The sequence below is a fragment of the Nerophis ophidion genome, linkage group LG05 (assembly GCF_033978795.1).
Source record: "Nerophis ophidion isolate RoL-2023_Sa linkage group LG05, RoL_Noph_v1.0, whole genome shotgun sequence".
In the NCBI taxonomy this organism is placed as follows: Eukaryota; Metazoa; Chordata; class Actinopteri; order Syngnathiformes; family Syngnathidae; genus Nerophis; species Nerophis ophidion.
Genome location: NC_084615.1, coordinates 24,560,572 through 24,588,408, shown reverse-complemented (window position 1 = coordinate 24,588,408; position 27,837 = coordinate 24,560,572). Strand labels below are relative to the sequence as shown.

General features: G+C 42.8%; 1 protein-coding gene across 1 annotated transcript; it reads right to left on the bottom strand.

The window, feature by feature from the left end:
* Nucleotides 1–27,177, bottom strand: alkbh1 (alkB homolog 1, histone H2A dioxygenase). The gene is made up of 6 exons (XM_061900355.1): nt 26,969–27,177; nt 18,803–18,911; nt 12,022–12,184; nt 6,976–7,063; nt 5,149–5,342; nt 1–468 (listed from the first exon to the last, which is right to left on the bottom strand). Exons 1-6 carry the CDS (start codon nt 27,092–27,094, stop codon nt 81–83), a joined length of 1,068 nt encoding a protein of 355 aa, XP_061756339.1. The 5' UTR covers nt 27,095–27,177; the 3' UTR covers nt 1–80.
* Nucleotides 27,178–27,837: the final 660 nt, after the last annotated feature.

Sequence of the window (27,837 nt, the reverse complement as noted above, 5' to 3'; positions counted from 1 at the left end):
TCATGTGTATTAGGACAACATTGTATTCATTTAAACACTTATGATGTATCATTAATTCTGCCTTGAAAGAAGTATAAATATCATGTCTGTTGCGGCGAGTAACCACCTTTTCTCCTTTTCGAACGATCTTCCCCTTCAGCTTGATGCTCCTCCTCTAGAGTTGTTTCTGGAAAGCTTTGACTCTGCCCCAAAACCTGTCGGACAGTCACATTGATCCTGGAACTCTGGATATACTCGGAGCACACGGCCCAGTCCTCCGGTGATACACACTCCTGCTGGTCGGAACCCCAGCTGCTTGGCTCCACCACTGCGACTTCCTGGGGCGCTGGGACGATGCGAGGCACAGCGTGGTAAAGGAGGCGACTCTGCCCCGACATTACCATCAGGTCCCCGCTGTGCATGTACATCGCGGTGGGAGGGTCATGTCTTTGAGTCCCGCCAAGAAGGAAGATCGCCGACTGGCCAAAACTAAAAGAGAAAGCACACAGAGTCCATGTGTTTAGTGTTTAACACTAGCTCAATAACAACTTTCAAAAATACAGTGCATTGGAAGAAGTTGATGAAGTGAATTAATTAACTCATATCATGTTCTGCATATGGTGAAGGTTCATTTTGGAGCAGGCAAACCACCAAGTTTAAGTAAATATTGGTATTTCAGTTTGAGCACATAAGATAATGCCACCGAGTTTGACATTCGAAGGTGGGTTGGATCACTTCTCATAGGAAAGAGGCCCTAATTGGGACCTCAGAATGCAAAAGTGATAGTCATATCCTTGAGAAGAGACTACCTGTCTAACTCCATGCCAACATTTAAGTTATGACTTAAAGCAGTTGTTTTCCAGACACGAACATGTCCTTTTATGGTCAGGATGTGCTCCCCTGACTTAGCACACACAAAGAGACAGGAAGGAACAATATAAAACTGATGGTTTGGCATATTCAAGTTAGGAGTGCCTCATTTTCCTGACCTGACCTCCCCAGGAATTGCAGTCCTGTATAATGACGGTCACTTGTAATAAAGTGAAGTGAAGTGAAGCAAATTTTGGTTCAGTAAAGCGTCTCCAACGTCTCTTTTGATCCAGCCGCACTGGCGTGTCACCCTTCTGTCCGGACGAGGATGACAAGACCAGAAATACAAAAGAAAAATTACCCACCCTTAATGTATAAAATCGTGCAAGACCACAGCTATCCCCACGAGGCCGCAGTTTACTCTGTATAAAGACTAAAAAATGGGACCCATTATGTCCCTGCTTGGCACTCAGCATCAAGGGTTGGAATTGGGGGTTAAAATCACCAAAAATGATTCGCGGGCTCGACAATCGCTGCTGCCCGCTGCTCCCCTCACCTCCCAGGGAGTGAACAAGGGGATGGGTCAAATGCAGAGGACACATTTCACCACACCTAGTGTGTGTGTGACAATCATTGGTACTTTAACTTTAAGAACTTAACGTGATTTGCTTTTTACCCTCACTCTTTTTGAGACAATTAATCCAAAAGAAAAAACAAACCTCAAACAGGATGCCATGAAAAGAACATACATTATCGCATGTCAAATGTCAGGAAGCAATAAAAGTTGCTCGTCGGCCCGAAAAATTAGTCTGGGGTTGGTTCACTGTGCACTCACACACCCGGAGCACGTGCACACAAACAAAATTAGTCATGGAGAAGCAACAAATGCAGTCATTTTGTTGTTAGGGTCATTTTGTTGTTTAACTCAGGGCTCCTGAGGAGTCCTGAGTTCAATCCCGGGCTCGGGATCTTTCTGTGTGGAGTTTGCATATTCTCCCCGTGACAGGGTGGGTTCCCTGCGGGTACTCCGGCTTCCTCCCACCTCCAAAGATATGCACCTGGGGATAGGTTGATTGGCAACACTAAATTGGCCCCAGTGTGTGAATGTGAGTGTGAATGTTGTCTATATGTGTTGGACATGTGATGAGGTGGTGACTTGTCCAGGGTGTACGCCGCCTTCCGCCCGAATGCAGCTGTGATAGGCTCCAGCACCCCGCGACCCCAAAAAGGGACAAACGGTAGAAGATGGATGGATGGGAATGGAAAAAGATGGTGGAAAAAATATATTTTTTGTTTTAATATGGAATACCAACATGAAACAAACCTTCTTAAATGTTAAAAAGCCAACCGTTTAATGTTTGTGTGTATGCTTGAGTGATGAACTTATTTGGCGAGCGCCATTTTGTCCTACTAAATATTGGCGGTCCTTGAACTCACTGCAGTTGTGTGGACAGTGACGCAACGGTTTGTTTACATGTATAACTTTCACAGGCTCTGTCAAAAAAAAGACGTGTTTTATGCCACTCATTTTGTCCCCCAAACGTTTTATGCGTTGTGCGAATGCACAAAGGTGAGCTTTGTTGATATTATTGACCTGTGTGCATACTTGCCAACCTTGAGACCTCCGAATTCGGGAGCTGGGGGGATAGCGGGGGGTGTATATTGTAGCGTCCAGGAGGAGTTAGTGCTGCATTGGCTTCTGGGTATTTGTTCTGTTGTGTTTATGTTGTGTTACGATGCAAAAGTTCTCCCGAAATGTGTTTGTCATTCTTGTTTGGTGTGGCGCATATTTGTAACAGTGTTAAAGTTGTTTATACGGCCACCCTCAGTTTGACCTGTATGGCTATTGATCAAGTATGCCTTACATTCACTTATGTGTGTGAAAAAGCCGCATATACTAGGTGACTGGTCCGGTACGATTTTTGTATGGATGACAAGCAAACGGGACGACAGGTTGTAGAGGACCTAAAAGGCAGTGCCTCTAAGGCACGCTTCCGATATTGTTGTCCGGGTGGAAATCGGGAGAAATTCGGGAGAATGGATGCTCCGGGAGATTTTCGGGAGGGGCACTGAAATTCGGGAGTGTCCCGGGAAAATCGGGTGGGTTGGCAAGTATGCTTGCATGGAGGGCTAATCAGGCTTATTTCGTCAGTACATGACTGCAAGCTAATCCAAGCTAACATGCTATTTAGGCTAACTGTATGTACGTATTGCATCATTATGCCTCGTTTTAGCTATATTTGAGCTCATTTAACTTCCTTTACTCATGTCCTGTTTCATGACACTTTATCCGTACGTAATATTGGCTGCATTTCTGATAAATTTTTTTTGTGTGCCATGTTTTTTCATACTACAGCAATGTTAAACTACAGCTTGCCAAAGATTGTAATAAATCCATTCGAGGAAGACAGCCTGTGTTTCTTTAACTTCTTGGACACACACATATATGCTTTTGGTAATTTCCAGTAGTTATCTCACCCTCTGAGACACTTACCTCATGTGTTGCCTTTATTCTTAGACTTACGTAAGGCTTTTATTCGAGATGTCCGATCGGCCGATAAATGCTTTAAAAAAATGTAATATCGGAAATTATCTGTTTCAAAATTATCGGTATCGGTTTTAAAAAAAGGAACATTTTTGTCTATTTAAAATGCCGCTGTGTACACGAACGTAGGGAGAAGTACAAAGTGCCAATAAACCTTAAAGGCACTGTCTTTGCGAGCCGGCCCAATCACATAATATCCACGGCTTTTCACACACACAAGTGAATACAAGCATACTTGGTCAACAGCCATACAGGACACACTGAGGGTGGCCGTATAAACAACTTTAACACTGTTACAAATATGCGCCACACTGTGAACCCACACCAAACAAGAATAACAAACACAATTCGGGAGAACATCCGCACCGTAAGACAACATAAACACAACAGAACAAATACCCAGAACCCCTTGCAGCACTAACTCTTCCAGGACGCTACAATATTCACCCCGCTACTTCCTACCCTCACCACCTCAACCTAACCTCCCTCAACCCCGCCCACCTCAACCTACTCATGCTTTCACAGGGAGAGCATGTCCCAAATTCCAAGTTGCTGTTTTGAGGCATGTTAAAAAAAAACAACGCACTTTGTGACTTCAATAAAAAATATGGCAGTGCCATGTCGGCATTTTTTGCCATAACTGGAGTTGATTTATTTTGGAAATCCTTGTTACATCCAGCGGGGCATCACAACAAAATTAGGCATAATAATGCGTTAATTTCACTACTGTATATATAGTTATAGGTTAATATCGGTATCGGTAATTAAGAGTTGGACAATATCGAATATCAGCAACAAAAGCCATTATCGGACATTTCTAGCTTTTATTTTTTGAGGCTCTAAAACAGACTTGTTTTTTGTATGTTTGGTCTGAATGAATCTTTCAACCTTTTTATTTGCCGACCCCTGGGCTAAACGATACATTCAATAATAGCAAATGTTAATAGTTAAGCAGTAAGGAACTGAAGAAGAAGAATGCAAAACTAATGGATGGGCTGCAAAGGCAAAGTGTGACGCATCACATTGATGATTTAAAATAGTGTAAGCCTTGAAACAATGTGATTGTGACTGGGCTCCAGATTACACTCAGGTCCTTTGGGAGAGCATCTGATAATGGAGGAGAACAAGATAATGTTGCTTCAACAGAGCAATAGGTGCACAACTTTCTGCAATAACAGGATGTGGATGCCAAATACCGTAGTGGGTCTGCAAAGGTACTGCATGGGGGTTGTGGAACATTTGGATAATTTGACTTTTTCAAATGTTTTTTTTTTATATTCCATGTGCAATTCCTTTTCACAAATGTAAATACACAACTAACACATGCATAGATAATACCATTGACTAAACACAATAGTGAACAAATAACTGGGATGTAACAAGAGATTTGTTTCAGAACTACAGTAGTTGCAGAGCAAAAAACAGAAGAACACACAGCCTGTGATGAGTTATCATCCATTGTAAGCTAGGACCGCTTGAAATCCTTGAGAGAGACACTCAACCAAAATTGTCTAAACAATACGTAACATATTGTACAATTTTTCTCCAAAATTAAACCCAGAAATTAGAAAATGCAAGGTTACATGGTGTAAAGACTTTGCAGTTAAAACTTATCATTATAATGGTTTGCAATGGGGACTTTTTTGTCACATGATACTAAACTGCTATTATGTGTACAATCTGATCAAAATTAGTTTTATTACTAATCTTATGTTTAGTAAGGCCTGATCTTTATCACTGTAACCACCCTTTTAATATTTACTGTACGGATGATAACTCATTTTATGCAGATTTTTTTCATTCTACGCACATACCTGAACGACAGAAGTGGGCAACTGTGATCTAATTCGGATTCATCCACATGGATTCCTAAAGAAGAGTCCGACCTGTAGTAATTGAGGATTCCTGCCTCTGCACTGAAGCCTGGGAAGCCACAGGCAGCTGCTATTTGGTGAGACAGGAGGCGGAGCTCAGCCGGGAATGGCGTGTAATGATTGGGAGAGTATGTCTACAAAAGACACAAGAGAGGAAAGCATTGAAACTTCATGCATATACTGTACTGGAGCATGGGTTTGGTATTTAGCCCCTTGATAAAAAATGTTTATGTTTTTAAGTCTCACGACTACATTGACAAAGGCTGCTGTTTCAAATATTATATCGTAATACAGGGTGTCCTCAAAGAAGGTTTGGGCGATATATCAATATACTCAATTATAGCACGGGTTTTTCTCTATACGATATAGAAAATTACTATATTGTGATATTCGAGTATACATCCTCACGCAGTTGCTTTTAGCTGCGGGCATTACACTACAGGCTCTTCCCACTCCTTGTATCTCCTTCTCACAGACAGCAAGCGCACCTTCTTACATACGTCACATACGTATACACCCTCGCGGAGCAGAGAGGTAGCAGCATGGGTAACGTTAGCTGTGATGCTAGCGGAGCCGTGCGAGTGGTAATACAAGAGAAAGAAGGTGCGAATCTGGTAACAAATGAATAATTAATTCCCAAGAAAAACAGCAGAGGGTCCATCGTCTGGCGGTGGTTTGTCTTCAAGCGGGAATATGTTGAACAGACAACCGTAATTTGTCAAGTGTGGGGCAAAAGTGTTGCTACAAAAAGTAGCATTACTGCTAATATGTAGCATCATTTGAAAAGTCACCTGCTAGAAAATGAAGACAGCTTACTCTGCATGTCAACATCTCCGTTCGGTGCCACACACACAAAATGCAGAGACAACCATTTCAACATCAACACCGTATGAAAAAAATAGTCAACAGAAGGACACAACATCTGCAGGAACCTACCACATAGCAAAAGACGAACACTATTTCATTTCCTTGTATGCAGCTCATTTTTATTTGACAGTTATTGAAATATCTTGCGTGAAATCATGCACAAAAGTGTACTTTATTTGTTTTATACTATTGTAGTGGCGTTCTGTACAAAAAGTGCAATTTAATTTAGTGTTGTTTTGATATGTCATCTTAGTGACATCATGCACAAAAGTGCACTAATAGTTTGTTTTAAAATGTCTCTTGACAATCTTGCACTTTCTGTTTTCAAATGACATGAATGTTGTGCCACTGCTTAATAACTGTTTAATAAATACAGTTTTGGTCAATTGACTTAGTTGTGATTTCCCTCTCTGCATGAAAATTTGAAAATGAGCATATATTGATCCAGTAAAAACAAGAATGTTTTAACGTAGACACACAGAATCATCATACTAGTGTGATTATATGCATCAACCATTCATTCAAGGCGAAGGCAAAATATCGAGATATATATCGTGTATCGTGACATGGCCTTGAAATATCGAGGCCATATCGCCAAGCCCTCCAACCACCAGGGACAGGGAGATTGAAGGATGAAGGGAGAAATAGACAACAACATGGTTTATGCAACAAAGGGTGTCTATATAGATATGTATGAAATGAGGCAAACCTTTTTATATTTACTCTTCAAATTTGAATAACTTCCACAGATTTCGCAATATATTTGATTTTGTAAAGAATGTGTGAAGTAGTCAGGAGACTTCACGGACACCCTGTACTTTGGTGTGAAAATACACTCCTGTGTGAAATATATTTCATCATATGCAACATTGTTTATGGAGTCTACTTAGTTCCAGTTACCTTGCTATTCCAGTTGTAATGATAGCCTAAGGTGACCCAGCGCAGCCTCTCCAGAAGAGTTTTGGGTTCCCTCTTCCCGCCAGAGCGACTGGAGGGATTCAAGCACAGACAACGCTACATCACCATTGGCACACTTCTGTTTTTACAATTCATCTGTTGAGCGCAAAAAGAGCATTCACACTGATAAGTATGTTGCAGTCAATGCATACAGAAAATATGCACAGTGTTTCCCTTTTTCCCTACGTATTTTTTTCTTTTCTTTTTTTTTCCTAGATGGCGCCACTGTAGTGGCTGCTATTGGCAGGAGCTCTGTGCTCTTGTGTCATCCTTTTGTGTTTCCTTCTTTTTTTCATGTGTTATTATATACATACCGTATTTTCCGCACTATAAGGCGCACCTAAAAACCTCACATTTTTTCAAAAGCTGACAGTGCGCCTTATAATCCGGGGCACCTTATATATGGACCAATATTGAGCCACAATAAGCGATAGAAATGGATGGATGGATGGAGGTCTCGCAACTACGGTAAGCAGCCGCCAACTTCATTTTCCCCCGTAGAAGAAGTGCGCTTCTACTTCTACGCTTCTTCTTCTACAGTCGTTGACCTTATTTTCCCCCGTAGAAGAAGAAGCGCGCAGCGCATGCTGGGATATATGACTGCGGGAGGCGTGCCGTTTCTGTGTGTAAAGACCCCAAAATGGCTCCTACGACGCAGAGTTTAAACTCAAGCCGATCAGTCACACAGTAGAAGACGGGAATAGAGCAGCAGCGAGAGAATTTAACATTAACAGCAGCGACACTGACTCGTTTATTGACGACTTCGACGAGACTGAGCCGGACATTTTGGATGCCGTACTCGCCCAACTGTTTGATTCAAACACTGAAGAAGAAGAATTTGAGGGATTCGTGGATGATGAATAACTTCATAAAGTGAGCTTTACATATTTATTTTGTGTGTTGTGTTGTGCGACATTATCGTTTGAGCAACATTGAGTTATTGATATATTATTGCTTTGCACTGTTTTGAGTGTTACTATATTGTGATTGCAATAACGTTTGATTTACCGTAACAGTATCAGACTGTTTTTTACGTGTATATTGAATCAGGCAAAATAATAAAACAGCTGTTTATTCATTTTGGGAGTGAACGGAGTTGTCAGAAAGCTGGTAGGTAATCTATTAATAAAGTTTGACTGACCTGACTGTTTTGTTGACATTCCCTTTAGCGCAGCTCCAACTAAAGAACGCATAACGTAACCCCAGCCTCTACTGTAGCATCTATTCTATGCGCCTTATAATGTGGTGCGCCTTATATATGAACACATTTTTAAAATAGGCCATTCATTGAAGGTGCGCCTTATAATCCGGTGCACCTTATAGTGCGGAAAATACGGTATATGCTTTAAAAAAAAAATAATATTTTGGTTTGGGACCCATTGGGACTGTGTGACAAGGGAGTGGCACTTTCGTGACTTCTGCCGTGTTTTTTGTGGACTTCTGAATCTACCTCCTGGAAGCCTTTTGGCCATGGACACCAGCTGCTGGTTCTCTGCTACACCAGAGTCTGTTTGGAGAGACTGGAGGAGATGCAGATGAAGAGACAGAGCTGCGGAGGTAGCACTGAGCGCCGGGACAGACAGGCTTCACAGTGTCTTGGCTGAATGAGCAGGTATCGGACACCTAAGTCCTTCTTAGACGCATCCTCGCTGATCCATGCGGACTGGACACTGGCCCTGTTTGTGGGCAGCCGGAAGTGGAGTCGGCTCTCTTGGTTGCTTTGTTGGGTCTTCTCCTGTCTCTGGCCATGCTCCCTCCACCCCAGCAGAGGATGGCGTGGAACAATAAAACACAGTGTATATGTTTCTTTTACTTGTTACTCATGTGGAGTTTGCATGTTCACCCCGTGACTCTGTGGGTTCCCCTCCTCCCACCACCGAAAACATGCACCTGGGGACAGGTTGATTGGAAACACTAAATTGGCCCTAGTGTGTGAATGTGAGTGTTGTCTGTCTATCTGTGGTGTTGGCCCTGCGATGAAATGGCGACTTGTCCAGGGTGTACCCCGCCTTCTGCCCGAATGCAGCTGAGATAGGCTCCAGCACCCCCCCGACCCCAAAAACGGACAAGCGGTAGGAAATGGATGGATGGATGATGGATGGATGTAGAATTGGCTGGTTGCATCAGCTCTGCTATTTTTATGTATTTAATGTCCTTTGTGTACTTTGGCCTTCAAACACGACGAGTTGAGTTTGTACCATAAGTTCTATTTTGGTTTCATCTGACCACATGACTTTCTCCCAATCCTCTGCTGTATCATCCATGTATCCATTTTGGTATAACTCAACTCGTTGTGTTTGGAGGAAGAAGAATACTGAGTTGCATCCCAAGAACACCACACCTACTGTGAAGCATGGGGTAGAAACATCATGCTTTGGGGCTGTTTTTCTGCTGAGGGGACAGGACGATTGATCCGTGTTAAGGAAAGAATGAATGGGGCCATGTATCGTGAGATTTTGAGCCAAAACCTCCTTCCATCAGTGAGAGCTTTGAATGGATGACAAAATACTTATTTTCCACCATAATTTACAAATAAATTCTTTACAATTCCTACAATGTGAATTCCTGGATTTTTTTTCATATTCTGTCTCTCACAGTTGAAGTGTACCTATGATAAAAATTACAGACCTCTGTCATCATTTTAAGTGGAGGAACTTGCACAATCGGTGGCTGACTAAATACTTTTTTGCCCCACTTTATATATACATTAAAAAAATCTTACCTTTTTTTTTTTTTTTTTAACTATGAATCCAAAAACGTTTTTAGGCTTTTCCAAAATCGACAGACTTTTATGTTCATCCATCTTCTTCCGCGTATCCGAGGTCGGGTCGCGGGGGCAGCAGCCTAAGCATGGAAGCCCAGACTTTCCTCTCCCAAGCCACTTCGTCCAGCTCTTCCCGGGGGATCCCGAGGCGTTCCCAGGCCAGCCGGGAGACAGTCTTTCCAACTTGTCCTGGGTCTTCCCTGTGGCCTCCTACCGGTTGGACGTGCCCTAAACCCCTCTCTTGGGAGGCGTTTGGGTGGCATCCTGACCAGATGCCCGAACCACCTCATCTGGCTCCGGAGAAGCTCTGCCATCCAGGAGGAGCTCAAAGTAAAGCTGCTGCTCCTCCACATCGAGAGGAGCCAGATGAGGAAGAAGTGACTTTTATGTTCGGTTTGGCTTTAAATATAAATACAATTGGGTTAATTGTCACAGATCCCGTTTGACGGAGGACGCGAACAAACAATATGTCTCAACACAACAAAAATTATAAAACTGTATGCTGTATTATTACACAGTTATCTATTATGCTGACTTTTTAAAAAATACTTACTTGGGGTAAATGACATGTATTTCTAAAACATTTTTGGGAAAAAAAGGGTATTTTAAGTTAAGTTAAAGTACCAATGATTGTCACACACACACATTAGGTGTGGCGATATTTGTCCTCTGCATTTGACCTATCCCCTTGTTCACCCCCTAGGAAGTGAGAGGAGAAATGAGCAGCAGCGGACCCGCGCCCGGGAATCATTTCGGTGATTTAGCCCCCAATTCCAAATCCAAGCAGGGAGGTAATGGGTCCCATTTTTATAGTCTTTGGTATGACTCGGCCAGGAGTTTGAAATCCCAACTTAACGATCTCAGGGCGGACACTAACCACTAGGCCACTGAGTAAGTGGGAGAAAAAAAGGCCTAAATTAATGGGTTTTTCCACAAATAAAAAAAAAAAAAAAAAGGATTTTAAAAAATCTGCAAATTTGTGGTTCATGTGTGCTGAAAGGTGAATACCGTATTTCCTTGAATAGCCGCTGGGGCGCTAATTAATTTAAAACCTCTTCTCACTCCTGCGCTTATTCAAGGCATGCGGTAAAAGTAAGCAGGCGCTAATTATGTTAAAACCTCTTCTCACCCCTGTGCTTACCAATGGCATGCAGTAAAAAATTGAGTGTGATAAAAAATTTTTATAAAAACATTATTCTGCGGCTGCGGCCCGGTGGTTGGGGACCACTGCTCTACGAAATGTCATCGCGCCCACCTTTACACCATGCTGTCTGTGTGCCGGTAGGACGCACGCCTTTCACTGCTTCTCATACGAGATTGCAATGCATACTTGGTCAACAGCCATACCTTTTACACTGATGGTTGTGATATAAACAACTTTAAAACTCTTACTAATATGCGCCACACTCTGTGAACCCACACCAAACACATTTCTGGAGAACATTGGCTCTGTAACACATTATAAACGCAACATAAGAATTACCCAGAATTCCAATGCATCCATGACTCTTGGCTATATTATACATGCGCCCTCAAAGCCCGCACACCTCATCCGACGCACGGAGAGAAGGGTGGTGCTAGCGGGATGTATAATATAGCCAAGAGTCATGGATGCACGGCATTCTGGGTAATTCTTATGTTGCGTTTATAATGTGTTACAGAGCCAATATTCTCCAGAAATGTGTTTGTTATTCTTGTTTGGTTAGGGTTCACAGAGTGTGGCGCATATTAGTAAGAGTGTTAAAATTGTTTTATATCACAACCATTAGTGTGATCTGTATGGCTGTGGAACAAGACCCCTGGTTAACACACATTAAAAGCAAAAAAAAAAAAATACCTCCGCCCTTTTGAAAATGACGGCAGGGGAAGCATCACTCGTGACGTCACAAGCTTGACCCGGCGGTAAAAGTAAGCATGCGCTTATTAATTTGGGGAGCGAGTTTGCCCCGGCAGTAATTCAAAGCAGGCGCATATTACATGCCCGGCAACTATTCAAGGAAATACGGTATGCTAAGATCCACCGTAGGCTTACTCACATAAAAGTGTCATATCTGTCTCAATATAGTCTCTTTTACAACTCTTTGCATCATGTGCATACAGTAATGTTCGCACAAAATAAATGAAATATCCTTTTTTTTTAATTTACTTTGTGGACTATCTTTGGGAGAGTTAGTACTGCTTTCTATTATGAAAGTTTGCTAAAATGGAACTGTGGATGTGCGCACCTGAGGTTGCATACACTTTTGGCCCAGATGTCCTGTGTGTCACCCGGAGACATGTGCATGTCCAGGTTGCAGACATTGGGCTTTCTGGGGTAAGTCTTCAGACACTGACGAACCCAGTAGGCCTGAGAGCCTCGGAGGAACGGGTTATTGATGAAGATGAACCCTGAAAATCACACAATGGAGATGTGTGAAGATGAATGTCATTTAAGTAGAAAGTGTACTGATGTTTAAGTTGTGTGCGTGACCATCATTGGTACTTTAACTTTAACTTTTTATCATTGACATCTGTTGGCGTTTTAGTTAGGGCTGGGCGATATATTGATATTCTCGATATATCGCAGGTTTGTCTCTGTGCGATATAAAAAATTACTATCGTGATATTCGAGTATACGTTCTCACGCAGTTGGTTTTAGCTGCGGGCTTTACACTACAGGCTTTTTTCACTCTTTCTTGTCTCTCCTTCTCACAGAGATTTAAAACAAGCGCACCTTCTTACATACGTGTGCAACATCACACGATCCTGCGGCGCAGAAAGGTGCGACATGGTAACGTTAGCTGTGATGCTGGCAGTGTGGTGCAAGTTGTAATACGAGAGAGACAAGGTGTGAATCTGGTAACAAATGAAGGAAGAATTAATTCCCAAGAAAAACAGCACGGGGTCCATCGTCTGGCGGTGGTTGGCTTCAAACGGGAAGATGTTGAACAATTATGTGGCAAAAGTGTTGCTACAAAAAGTAGCACCACTGCTAATGTAGCATCATTTGAAAAGTCACCCTCTAAAGAATAAGGAGTGCTTGAAACTCTGCATGTCAACATCTCCGTTCGGTGCCACACCAACAAAATGGTGTGGAGCAGCTATTTCCAGATCAACACCGTATGAAAAAAATAGTCAACAACAGAAGGAGATAACGTTCGCAGGAACTTACCACATAGTGAAGGACATACAGTATTTGATTTCCTATTATGCAACTCATTTTTATTTGACAGTTATTGAAATATCTTGTGTGACATCATGCACAAAACTGCACTTTAATTGTTTTAAACTATTGTAGTGGGGTTCTGTACAAAAAGTGCACTTTAATTTAGTGTTGTTTTGATATGCAAGATGGCGGCGCCCGGACGGGCTGCGACACTGCGGTGCTCTTGCTAAAGATGGAACATTTGGCGGAAATGCCGGACAGTTCTGCATACTTCATGGCTGGCTCGCATCGTGGTCACTCCGTGATCACGTACGACCGCCAGACACTTCTGGATATGGACATATTGGGCCGTTTTGGACTGATAGACGCGGGCGTGCTAAACATGCTAACTAGCATGGGGATACATCGGCGGCTACATCCAGCGGCCTGTGAAGCAGGGGAGTCTAGTAGCAGCGGGGGCCGTCTACGGAGCAGACGCCAGCGGTGTGATCGGAAACGCGGATGTCGAGCGGGGCTAAAAACAAAGCAGAAGGCTAATCCCCACAGTACACCACTTCCCTCCACCCTGAAGACGGATTTAGATGGAAAGTGCGAGACTACTGGTCTGGGTAAGGAGTCTGTTAAATTAGAACAAGTTTTTTCTGCTTTGAGTGTTTCAGAGTTGGACATGTGTTTTACTGAGGTGGCTAACTATGATGCGTGCAGTTTATCAAAGCAACAAACAAACAATCGGAAAATCCCTGTTACTGAGGTGGCTAACTATGATGCGTGCAGTTTATCAAAGCAACAAACAAACAATCGGAAAATCCCCGTTACTGAGGAGGCTAACTATGATGCGTGCAGTTTATCAAAGCAACAAACAAACAATCGGAACATCCCCGTTACTGAGGTGGCTAACCATGATGCGTGCAGTTTATCAAAGCAACAATCAAACAATCGGAACATTCCCGTCGTATCAATTCCTAGATATGGTCGTAATTATACTGAATGCACTGGGCATAATAAACACAACATTATTAATATTGCTACTACAGATAATTTGATCAAAAATTCCCTAAAACAGCCCACTACCTATAATGTAGGTTTTTTAAACATAAGATCATTGTCTCCCAAAACGTTGTTAGTTAATGATATTATCAGAGACAACAATCTTAACGTCATCGGTCTCAGCGAAACCTGGCTTAAACCAAACGACTTTTTTGCGCTAAATGAGGCATGTCCTCCTAACTTTACACATGCGCATATTGCCCGTCCGCTTAAAAGGGGTGGGGGGGTCGCACTAATATACAACGAAAACTTTAACCTTAGTCCTAACATAAATAATAAATATAAATCGTTTGAGGTGCTTACTATGAGGTCTGTCACACCGCTGCCTCTACACCTGGCTGTTATCTACCGCCCCCCAGGGCCCTGTTCGGACTTTATCAATGAATTCTCAGAGTTCGTTGCTGATCTAGTGACACACGCCGATAATATAATCATAATGGGGGACTTTAATATCCACATGAATACCCCATCGGACCCACCGTGCGTAGCGCTCCAGAGTATAATTGATAGCTGTGGTCTCACACAAATAATAAATGAACCCACGCATCGCAACGGTAATACGATAGACCTAGTGCTTGTCAAGGGGATCACCGCTTCCAAAGTTACGATACTCCCGTATACTAAAGTATTGTCCGATCATTACCTTATAAAATTCGAGGTTCAGACGCATGTTCGTCAAACTAATAATAATAATAACTGCTATAGCAGCCGCAACATTAATACGGCCACAACGACAACTCTTGCTGACCTACTGCCCTCGGTAATGGCACCATTCCCAAAGTATGTGGGCTCTATTGATAACCTCACTAACAATTTTAACGACGCCCTGCGCGAAACCATTGATAACATAGCAACGCTAAAGTTAAAAAAGGCTCCAAAAAAGCGCACCCCGTGGTTTACAGAAGAAACTAGAGCTCAGAAATTATTATGCAGAAAGCTGGAACGCAAATGGCGCACGACTAAACTTGAGGTGCACCATCAAGCATTTAGTGATGGTTTAATAACTTATAAACGCATGCTTACCTTAGCTAAAGCTAATTATTACTCAAATCTCATCCACCGTAATAAAAACGATCCTAAATTTTTGTTTAGTACGGTAGCATCGCTAACCCAACAAGGGACTCCTTCCAGTAGCTCCACCCACTCAGCTGATGACTTTATGCAATTCTTTAGTAAGAAAATTGAAGTCATTAGAAAGGAGATTAAAGACAATGCGTCCCAGCTACAACGGGGTTCTATTAACACTGACACGATTGTATATACGGCGGATACTGCCCTCCAAAATAGTTTCTCTCGTTTTGAGGAAATAACATTAGAGGAATTGTTACAACGTGTAAATGGAATAAAACAAACAACATGTTTACTTGACCCTCTTCCTGGGAAACTGATCAAGGAGCTCTTTGTATTATTAGGTCCATCAGTGCTAAATATTATAAACTTATCACTTTCCTCGGGCACTGTTCCCCTAGCATTCAAAAAAGCGGTTATTCATCCTCTCCTTAAAAGACCTAACCTCGATCCTGACCTCATGGTAAACTACCGACCGGTGTCTCACCTTCCCTTCATTTCAAAAATTCTCGAAAAAATTGTTGCGGAGCAGTTAAATGAACACTTAGCGTCTAACAATCTATGTGAAACCTTTCAATCCGGTTTCAGGGCAAATCACTCGACGGAGACAGCCCTCGCAAAAATGACTAATGATCTATTGCTAACGATGGATTCTGATGCGTCATCTATGTTGCTGCTCCTCGATCTTAGCGCTGCTTTCGATACCGTCGATCATAATATTTTATTAGAACGTATCAAAACACGAATCGGTATGTCAGACTTAGCCCTGTCTTGGTTTAACTCTTATCTTACTGATAGGATGCAGTGTGTCTCCCATAACAATGTGACCTCGGACTACGTTAAGGTAACGTGTGGAGTTCCCCAGGGTTCGGTCCTTGGCCCTGCACTCTTCAGCATCTACATGCTGCCGCTAGGTGACATCATACGCAAATACGGTGTTAGCTTTCACTGTTATGCTGATGACACCCAACTCTACATGCCCCTAAAGCTGACCAACACGCCGGATTGTAGTCAGCTGGAGGCGTGTCTTAATGAAATTAAACAATGGATGTCCGCTAACTTTTTGCAACTCAACGCCAAAAAAACGGAAATCCTGATTATCGGTCCTGCTAGACACCGAACTCTATTTAATAATACAACTCTAACATTTGACAACCAAACAATTAAACAAGGCGACACGGTAAAGAATCTGGGTATTATCTTCGACCCAACTCTCTCCTTTGAGGCACACATTAAAAGCGTTACCAAAAGGGCCTTCTTTCATCTCCGTAATATCGCTAAAATTCGCTCCATTCTGTCCACTAAAGACGCTGAGATCATTATCCATGCGTTTGTTACGTCTCGCCTCGACTACTGTAACGTATTATTTTCGGGTCTCCCCATGTCTAGCATTAAAAGATTACAGTTGGTACAAAATGCGGCTGCTAGACTTTTGACAAGAACAAGAAAGTTTGATCACATTACGCCTGTACTGGCTCACCTGCACTGGCTTCCTGTGCACTTAAGATGTGACTTTAAGGTTTTACTACTTACGTATAAAATACTACACGGTCTAGCTCCATCCTATCTTGCCGATTGTATTGTACCATATGTCCCGGCAAGAAATCTGCATTCAAAGGACTCCGGCTTATTAGTGATTCCCAAAGCCCAAAAAAAGTCTGCGGGCTATAGAGCGTTTTCCGTTCGGGCTCCAGTACTCTGGAATGCCCTCCCGGTAACAGTTCGAGATGCCACCTCAGTAGAAGCATTTAAGTCTCACCTTAAAACTCATTTGTATGCTGTAGCCTTTAAATAGACTCCCTTTTTAGACCAGTTGATCTGCTGTTTCTTTTCTTTTTCTTCTATGTCCCACTTTCCCTTGTGGAGGGGGTCCGGTCCGATCCGGTGGCCATGTACTGCTTGCCTGTGTATCGGCTGGGGACATCTCTGCGCTGCTGATCCGCCTCCGCTTGGGATGGTTTCCTGGTGGCTCCGCTGTGAACGGGACTCTCTCTGCTGAGTTGGACCCGCTTTGGACTGGACTCTTGCGACTGTGTTGGATCCATTGTGGATTGAACTTTCACAGTATCATGTTAGACCCGCTCGACATCCATTGCTTTCCTCCTCTCTAAGGTTCTCATAGTCATTATTGTCACCGACGTCCCACTGGGTGTGAGTTTTCCTTGCCCTTATGTGGGCCTACCGAGGATGTCGTGGTGGTTTGTGCAGCCCTTTGAGACACTAGTGATTTAGGGCTATATAAGTAAACATTGATTGATTGATTGATATGTCATCTTCGTGACATCATGCACAAAAGTGCACTCAAAGCTTGTTTTAAAATGTCTCTGAGAATCTTGCACTTTCTGTTTTGGAAATGACATGAATGTTTGTGCCACTGCTTAACTGTTTAAAGGCCTACTGAAACCCACGACTACCGACCACGCAGTCTGATAGTTTATATATCAATGATGAAATCTTAACATTGCAACACATGCCAATACGGCCGGTTTAGTTTACTAAATTGCAATTTTAAATTTCCCGCGAGGTATCCTGTTGAAAAATGTCGCGGAATGATGACGCGTGCGCGTGACGTCACCGGTTCATGTTCTCCCAGCACCGATCACAGCTAAAAGTAGTCTGTTTTTATCGCATAATTACACAGTATTCTGGACATCTGTGTTGCTGAATCTTTTGCAATTTGTTCAATTAATAATGGAGACTACAAATAAGAAAGATGTTTGTGGAAAGCGGCTGTTGCAACACAAACACAGGTGTTTGTTTGTTGTGAAGCTTTAATATGGAACAGAGCGGTCAAGCGAACATGGTTCTCTACCGTATGTCAACCGGCAGGTTTCGGTGAAAAAAGTGTGGTAATAAGTCGGCTCTTACCGTAAACATGAGCGGAGATTGTGTCGTTCCTCCTGCAGCTCTCAAAGAGGCAGCTGCGACTTTCTTGGCTCCTCCATGGCTTCCCTCAGAGACACTGGCGGTCACCACTCCCCTCCGACTTTCAGGTATGACTATATAATATCACTAAAACACTAGTAACACAATAAGCAGATTAGGGATTTTCCAGAACTATCCTAGTAAATGTGTCTAATAACATACGAATCGCTCCCACTGCTATCGTCTTTTTTTTTTCTTGTAGTTTTTCACTCTCACTATCCTCATCCACGAATCTTTCATCCTCGCTCAAATTAATGGGGAAATTGTCGCTTTCTCGGTTCGAAATGCTCTAGCTACTGGTGGCTATGATTGTAAACGATGTGAGGAGCTCTACAACCAGTGACGTCACGCCCTCATTGTCTGCTACTTCGGGTACAGGTAAGGCTTTTTTATTAGCGACCAAAAGTTGCAAACTTTATCATCGATATTCACTATTAAATCCTTTCAGCAAAAATATGGCAATATTGCGAAATGATCAAGTATGACACATAGAATGAACCTGCTATCCCCGTTTAAATAAAAAAATCTCATTTCAGTAGGCATTTAAAAAATTAAGTTTTGGTAAAATGACTTAGTTGTAATTTCCCTCTCTGTATGAAAGTTTAAAATAAGCATATATTAATGTAGTTTGAGCATGTTTAAATGGAGACACATATAATGATCATACTGCTGTGTTTATATGCATCAAGTGTTCATTGAAGGTTAAGGCAAAATATCGAGATATATATCGTGTATCGCGACATGGCCTAAAAATATCGAAATATTATTAAAAGGCCTAATCGCCCAGCCCTAGTTTTAGTCATAGTTTTGTGTCAGTTTACCTGGGTAACCCTTTAGATTAAAGACTCTCCAGTCTCTGGCAGGCTGTAATCCAACCCTAGCAGCATCTCCGTCACTCACTGCTTGAGGATCCATTTTGACTTGCACCACCTGGTCCATAGAGTACATACATGATAAGAATGTTAAAAGACTTACAAACTTGGCATCATTTGCTGCTTTTTCCTCACCAAAGTCTTTTAAGGTACCGTATTTTCTGGACCACAGGCCGCAGCGGGTTATAAGGCGCACTGCCGATGAATGGTCTATTTTCGAACGTTTTCATATATGAGGCGCACCGGATTATAGGGCGCATTAAAGGAAATTTTAATTTTCCTGAAGGAACTCTCCTGAAGGAATCAATAAAGTACTATCATCTATCTATCTATCATATTATATAGATTTTTTCTAAATGGAAAAAACTTCTTTGTTGTCTACATAACATGTAATGGTGGTTCTTTGGTCAAAATGTTGCATAGATGATGTTTTACAGATCCTCTTCAAGCCGCTTTCTGACAATCGCTTCAGGATGCGCCGTTTTGTGGGCAGTCTTATTTACGTGGCTCACCTTCGACGTCTTCTCGCTATCATCTTTGTTGTAGCGGTGTAGCGTGCAAAGGCGGGAGTGGAAGAAATGTCAAAAGATGGAGCTAACTCTTTCAATGACATTCAGACTTTACTTAAATCAATAACGGAGCAGCATCTTCTCATCCGCTGGAAATGTGTCCCGTGAAAAAACGTCCGATCGGAACTTTGTAATAAGTAAAGTTCCTTGGGTGAATTATGTAAATGTAAATGGGTTATACTTGAATAGCGCTTTTCTACCATCAAGGTAATCAAAGTGCTTTGACACTAGGGGTGTAACGGTACGTGTATTTGTATTGAACCGTTTCGGTACGGGGGTTTCGGTTCGGTACGAGGGTGTATCGAACGAGTTTGTAAACTAAAGTCTTAGCAAGCTGCTCTGCTTTCTGTCTCTGTCTGAGCAGTGAGCACCCAGCATTGTCCCGCCCACACAACCATCTGATTGGTTACATACAAAGCCAATCAGCAGTGCATATTCAGAGCGATGTAACAGCCAATCAGCAGTGCGTATTCAGAAAGCATGGAGTGAGTGCTCCGGCGTCGAGATGAGCAGATATGTGTTTAGCAGGTGAGCAGCTGACATCGTACACTCCCAAAATTATAAAAAACACTTACCAGTCACAACTATTACAAACATCAGTATGAGCCCGTTGACCTTCTAGAAACTTAAACTGCAGCTCAGGTCGCTCATAGTTGAAGTGAAGGCTAATTAGCTTTTAGCGTTACGTTAGCTCATTTTGCTGTGTGTGTGCGTGTGCGTGTGAGTGAGTGCGCGTGTGTGCGTGTGAGTGAGTGCGCGTGTGTGTGTGTGTGTGTGTGTGTGTGTGTGTGTGTGTGTGTGTGTGTGTGTGTGTGTGTGTGTGTGTGTGTGTGTGTGTGTGTGTGTGTGTGTGTGTGTGTGTGTGTGTGTGTGTGTGAACCTTGGACTCGGACTTGGAGGTGCTGATTCTCATTCCGGTCGCTTCACACTCGGCTGCGAACCGATCCAGTGAGAGCTGAAGATCCCGGTCAGATGAAGCCATCAGGACCACATCATCTGCAAAAAGCAGAGACCTAATCCTGCGGTCACCAAACCGGAACCCCTACACGCCTTGACTGCGCCTAGAAATTCTGTCCATAAAAGTTATGAACAGAATCGGTGACAAAGGACAGCCTTGGCGGAGTCCAACCCTCACTGGAAATGTGTTCGACTTACTGCCGGCAATGCGGACCAAGCTCTGGCACTGATCGTACAGGGAGCGGACCGCCACAATAAGACAGTCCGATACCCCATACTCTCTGAGCACTCCCCACAGGACTTCCCGAGGGACACGGTCGAATGCCTTCTCCAAGTCCACGAAGCACATATAGACTGTTTGGGAAAACTCCCATGCACCCTCAAGAACCCTGCGGAGAGTATAGAGCTGGTCCACAGTTCCACGACCAGGACGAAAACCACACTGTTCCTCCTGAATCCGAGGTTCGACTATCCGGCGTAGCCTCCTCTCCAGTACACCTGAATAAACCTTACCGGGAAGGCTGAGGAGTGTGATCCCACGATAGTTGGAACACACCCTCCGGTCCCCCTTCTTAAGGAGAGGAACCACCACCCCGGTCTGCCAATCCAGAGGTACCGCCCCCGATGTCCACGCGATGCTGCAGAGTCTTGTCAACCAAGACAGCCCCACAGCATCCAGAGCCTTAAGGAACTCCGGGCGGGTCTCATCCACCCCTGGGGCCTTGCCACCGAGGAGCTTTTTAACTACCTCAGCAACCTCAGCCCCAGAAATAGGAGAGTCCACCACAGATTCCCCAGGCACTGCTTCCTCATAGGAAGACGTGTTGGTGGGATTGAGGAGGTCTTCGAAGTATTCCTTCCACCTATCCACAACATCTGCAGTCGAGGTCAGCAGAACACCATCCGCACCATACACGGTGTTGATAGTGCACTGCTTCCCCTTCCTGAGGCGGCGGACGGTGGTCCAGAATCGCTTCGAAGCCGTCCGGAAGTCGTTTTCCATGGCTTCCCCGAACCCCTCCCATGTCCGAGTTTTTGCCTCAGCGACCGCTGAAGCTGCACACCGCTTGGCCCGTCGGTACCTGTCCACTGCCTCCGGAGTCCTATGAGCCAAAAGGACCCGATAGGACTCCTTCTTCAGCTTGACGGCATCCCTCACCGCTGGTGTCCACCAAGGGGTTTTAGGATTGCCGCCCCGACAAGCACCAACTACCTTGCGGCCACAGCTCCGATCAGCCGCCTCGACAATAGAGGTGCGGAACATGGTCCACTCGGACTCAATGTCCAGCACCGCCTTCGTGACATGTTCAAAGTTCTTCCGGAGGTGGGAATTGAAACTTTCTCTGACAGGAGACTCTGCCAGACGTTCCCAGCAGACCCTCACAATGCGTTTGGGCCTCCCATGTCGGTCCGGCATCCTCCCCCACCATCGCAGCCAACTCACAACCAGGTGGTGATCGGTAGAAAGCTCCGCCCCTCTCTTCACCCGAGTGTCCAAAACATAAGGCTGCAAATCCGATGACACAACTACAAAGTCGATCATGGAACTGCGGCCTAAGGTGTCCTGGTGACAAGTGCACATATGGACACCCTTATGTTTGAACATGGTGTTTGTTATGGACAAACCGTGACGAGCACAAAAGTCCAATAACAAAACACCGCTCGGGTTCAGATCCGGGCGGCCATTCTTCCCAATCACGCCTCTCCAGGTTTCACTGTCGTTGCCAACGTGAGCGTTGAAGTCCCCCAGTAGGACAAGGGAATCACCCGGGGGAGCACTTTCCAGTACTCCCTCGAGTGTTCCCAAAAAGGGTGGGTACTCTGAACTGCTGTTTGGTGCATAAGCACAAACAACAGTCAGGACCCGTCCCCCCACCCGAAGGCGGAGGGAGGCTACCCTTTCGCCCACCGGGTTAAACTCCAACGTGCAGGCTTTGAGCCGGGGGGCAACAAGAATTGCCACCCCAGCCCGTCGCCTCTCACTGCCGGCAACGCCAGAGTGGAAGAGGGTCCAGTCCCTCTCGAGAGAAGTGGTTCCAGAGCCCTTGCTGTGCGTCGAAGTGAGTCCGACTATATCCAGCCGGAACTTCTCAACTTCGCGCACTAGCTCAGGCTCTTTCCCCCCAGTGAGGTGACGTTCCACGTCCCAAGAGCTAGCTTCTGTAACCGAGGATCGGACCGCCAAGTGCCCTGCCTTCGGCTGCCGCCCAGCTCACATTGCACCCGACCTCTATGGCCCCTCCTATGGGTGGTGAGTCCATTAGATGGGTGACCCACATTGCCTCTTCGGGATGTGCCCGGCCGGGCCCCATGGGAACAGGCCCGGCCGCCAGGCGCTCGCCATCGTGCCCCACCTCTGGGCCTGGCTCCAGAGGGAGGCCCCGGTGACCCGCGTCCGGGCGAGGGAAATCTGGGTCTATGTTTTTTCTTCTTCATAAAGGTCTTCGAACTGCTCTTTGTCTGATCCCTCACCTAGAACCTGTTTGCCTTGGGAGACCCTACCAGGGGGCATAAAGCCCCCGGACAACATAGCTCCTAGGATCATTGGGACACGCAAACTCCTCTACCACGATAAGGTGGCAGCTCAGAGAGGAGAATGTTCCTAATGTTAAAAGGATAAAGCCATTGTTTACAAATTTGGTAAATAAAGAACCCAAAAATTTATATTTTGTTGTTTTCTTACTGTACCGAAAATGAACCGAACCGTGACCTCTAAAGCGAGGTACGTACCGAACCGAAATTTTTGTGTACCGTTACACCCCTATTTGACACTATTTCACATTCACCCATTCACACACATATTCACACACCAGTAATGTAAACTCACTACACCGGTGTGTTTTAGCGCTTTCATGGTGAGTTTACAAACAGATATGAGTAAGAACTTTACACTACTTTATATTATAAATGGCAACAGCAGAGGATGAATGTCCCATAACAATAAGATAGACAAAAAGAAGAAGCTTATCGACTACGGTGTCGACACGGACAGCTTATGCAGAGCCCAAATACAGATCAGCAGGTACCAGAAGGTAAGAAAAGTTGCTTTTGTATAATATTGCTAAACAAAACGCCAGATAATATGTCTTACCTTATATACACACCATAATAATACTCGCATGTTGAAGCACAGTACAATCCATCAAGCGGTGCGGCTTCATAGCTTACCAAAGTCGTACCAAAATATTTTGATAGATTTTTGAGCGCCTTGTGTAATGCTCTATATTTTCAATGGAACATATAAAATGTTGGTGTTGTTTACTTGAGTCATATTGCAGTCTACACGTATCTTTTATGTCTGACTGCCATTATATTGCTGTCTGCACGCATCTTTTATGTTTGACTGTCATCTACTGGTCACACTTATCATTACACCATGTACCACTTATTTCACATCAAATTTTTCACTTTGAACATTGTTTGGGAGAAAAATTTAGCCTATCTTGTGTTTTAGCCACCAAAAAAAAAGAATTTTCTTTAACACAAAAGGCGTTAAAAACAAAGAAAGAATTAACTTCATATTGACAGATAGATCTGAATGTGATCTAGGAGTTAAATGTTGAAAGAAAACAAAATAAATTACCTATTTTTTACACTTTTATGAGTGGTGCCCTATTAAACCCAATCATTTTAGTGGGATTGTTTTTTTAAACTATCATTGCTCAAAAGTATTAATGTAAAATCAATGTCGTTATGAATTATTTCACACCAAATATTTCATTTTGAATTTTTGGGGGGAGAAAATATCACATTTTTTTTTTGTTTGCTTTGTAAGTTTTCTATGACAAAAAGGGCATCGACCAAATAAAACTAAAATAAACAAACAACTTGTAATTGACGGATGGATCTAAAATTCATCTTAATCGTTGAAAGAAACAAAAAAAACATAACTTATTTTTAACAGGTTTATAAGTAGTGCCCTTTTTGAGCTTCAATAATTTTAGTGGAATTCTATTCTTTACAACTCAACGGACATCGCTCAAAAAATAGTAATTTAAATAAAATCTTGTTATGAATTATTGACCTATTTAAGGCACCACCTATTTCATATCAAATATTCCACTTTGAACATTGTTTGGGGGAAAATTTGGCATATCTTGTGTTTTTGCCACAAAAAAAAATGTCTTTTACACAAAAGGCATTAAAAACAGAGAAAGAATTAGCTTCATGTTGACAGATAGATCTGAATGTGATCTAAGAGTTAAATGTTGAAAGAAAACAAAATATATTACCCGTTTTTAACACTTATGAGTGGTGCCTTTTTAAACCCAATCATTTTAGTGGGATTTTTTTTTTTAAACTATGATTGTTCAAAAATAATGTAAAATCAATGTCGTAATGAATTATTGACCTACTAAAGGCTCAAATTAATTCACATCAAATATTTAATTTTGAAATATTTTTGGGAGAAAATATCGCATATTTTTTTTGTTTGCCATAAAAGGTTTTCTATGACAGAAAGGGCATAGACTAAAAAAACATTTAAAAAAAAAATCAACTACACTTGTAATTGACCTTAATCGTTGAAAGAAACAAAAAAAAAGGATAAAATATTTTTAACAGGTTAATAAGTAGTGCCCTTTTTGAGCGTCAATCATTTCAGTGGGATTTTATTCCTTACAACGGTCATTGCTCAAAAAATAGTAATTTAAATTCAATGTTGTTATGAATTATTGACCTATTTAAGGCACCACTTATTTCACATCAAATATTCCACTTTGAACATTGTTTGGGGGGGAAATTTAGCATATCCTGCGTTTTTGCCACCAAAAAAAAAATGTTTCTTTCACACAAAAGGCATTAAAACAGAGAAAGAATTAACTTCATATTAACAGATAGAGCTGAATGTGATCTAAGAGTTAAATGTTGAAAGAAAACAAAATAAATTACCTGTTTTTAACACTTATTTTCTTTGGAAAACATGACTTATTTTAACCATTTTATGACTAAGACCCTTCCAGGTCCCTGGGACCAAAATTGAAGGAGCCCTCCAGGTAAAGACACGTATATACCGTATTTCCTTGAATTGCCGCAGGGTATATAGTGGGGCAAAAAAGTATTTAGTGAGCCACCGATTGTGCAAGTTCTCCCACTTAAAATGATGACAGAGGTCTGTAATTTTCATCATAGCTACACTTCAACTGTGAGAGAAAGAATGTGAAAAAAAATCCAGGAATTCACATTGTAGGAATTTTAAATAATTTATTTGTAAATTATTGTGGAAAATAAGTATTTGGTCAACCATTCAAAGTTCTCACTGATGGAAGGAGGTTTTGGCTCAAAATCTCACTGTACATGGCCCCATTCATTCTTTCCTTAACATGGATCAATCGTCCTGTCCCCTTAGCAGAAAAACAGCCCCAAAGCATGATGTTTCCACCCCCATGCTTCACAGTAGGCATGGTGTTCTTGGGATGCAAATCCGTATTCTTTTTCCTCCAAACACGACGAGCTGAGTTTATACCAAAATGGATACATGGATGATACAGCAGAGGATTGGGAGAATGTCATGTGGTCAAATGAAACCAAAATAGAACTTTTTGGTATAAACTCAACTTGTCGTGTTTGGAGGAAGAAGAATGCTGAGTTGCATCCCGAGAACACCACACCTACTGTGAAGCATGGTGGTGGAAACATCATGCTTTGGGGCTGTTTTTCTGCTAAGGGGACAGGACGATTGATCCGTGTTAAGGAAAGAATGAATGGGGCCATGTATCGTGAGATTTTGAGCCAAAACCTCCTTTCATCAGCGAGAGCTTTGAATGGTTGACCAAATACTTATTTTCCAACATAATTTACAAATAAATTCTGTAAAATTCCTACAATGTGAATTCCTGGATTTTTTATTCCACTTTCTGTCTCTCACAGTTGAAGTGTGCCTATGATGAAAATTACAGACCTCTGTCATCATTTTAAGTGGGAGAACTTGCACAATCGGTGGCTGACTAAATACTTTTTTGCCCCGCTGTATAGTATGCACCTGCCTTGAATTACTGCTGGGTCAAACTCGCTCCGCAAAATAATTTGAGCATGCTTAGTATTACCGCCCGGTCAAACTTGTGACGTCACGAGTGACACTTCCTCTGTCATCATTTTCAAAATGGAGGAGGCTGATTTCAATACCGGTAATTTGAAATCGCATAAAAAGAAGAAGATTAAGAGCTATTCAGTAGGATTTAAGGTCCAAGCTTACATCACACTCACATTTTTAATGCATACCTTTAGTAAGTGGCAGAGTGAAAAGAGGTTTCAAAATAACTAGCGCATGCTTACTTTTATTGCATGCCTTTGGTAAGCGCAGGAGTGAGAAGCGGTTTTAAATTATTTAGCGCCCGGGCGGCAATTCAATGAAATACGGTATATTGTATTGGATAGGGAAAATGAGAAATATAAAATGTCCACCGGCATGCTTTGATTTTTCAGTGTGGCCTTCAGTGGGAATTGGAAAAGTTGGACCTGATTTAGGCAAATTAAATAATTCAACTCAACACAACTAAAAAAATAATTTTAAAGCTCAAACTGACTTCACAGGAGGCGTTTTGGGGCGTGGGAGGTGAAACATTTCACAATGCAAAACCACCTTCTTTACCTTATCACTTGTCGTAGGTTTGGAAAAATCAAAAACATCGCTGAAATTAGGAGGAGGACTTCTGCGCTTGTAAAACTTGAATATCTTTCTGAAGCCATCTTCTCGACACTCCACTATAGCCGCCATTGTGGCCACATCACGTGGTGTGACCTGTACGTCTCACGACAGCGCAATGTCGCCACCTGTTGGAGGGGAGGGTGGTGTGACGCAGACTTGATAGGAATCCCAAACGGGGATTTAGTAGGTTGACCATATTCTGAAATCCCTAAAAGCGGACACATCAGTGATGTGCGGTGAGGTTCATGGCTGGTGAGGCACTGACTTTGTCACACTCTTATTTATAAACATATGAACCCTAGAGTATCTTATTCACCAATTGATTGGCAGCAGTTAACGGGTTATGTTTAAAGGCCTACTGAAACCCACTACTACCCACCACGCAGTCTGATAGTTTATATATCAATGATGAAATATTAACATTGCAACACATGGCAATACGGCCTTTTTAGTTTACTAAATTGCAATTTTAAACTTCCCGGGAGTTTTTTCTTTAAAACGTCGCGTAATGATGTCATGTACGCTTGACGTCACGGGCTGTTAGGAAATATTAGCGCTGCGCACACACACAGCTAAAAGTCGTCTGCTTTAACCGCATAATTGCACAGTATTTTGGAGATGTGTGTTGCTGAATCCTTTGCAATTTGTTCAATTAATATTGGAGAACTCAAAGTAGAAAGATGGAGTTGGGAAGCTTCAGCCTTTAGCCACATAAACACACGGTGATACCTTGTTTAAAATTCACGGAAGTGAAACTTTACAATGGATCACAGCGAACATGGATCCCAACCGAATGTCAACCAGCAGGTTTC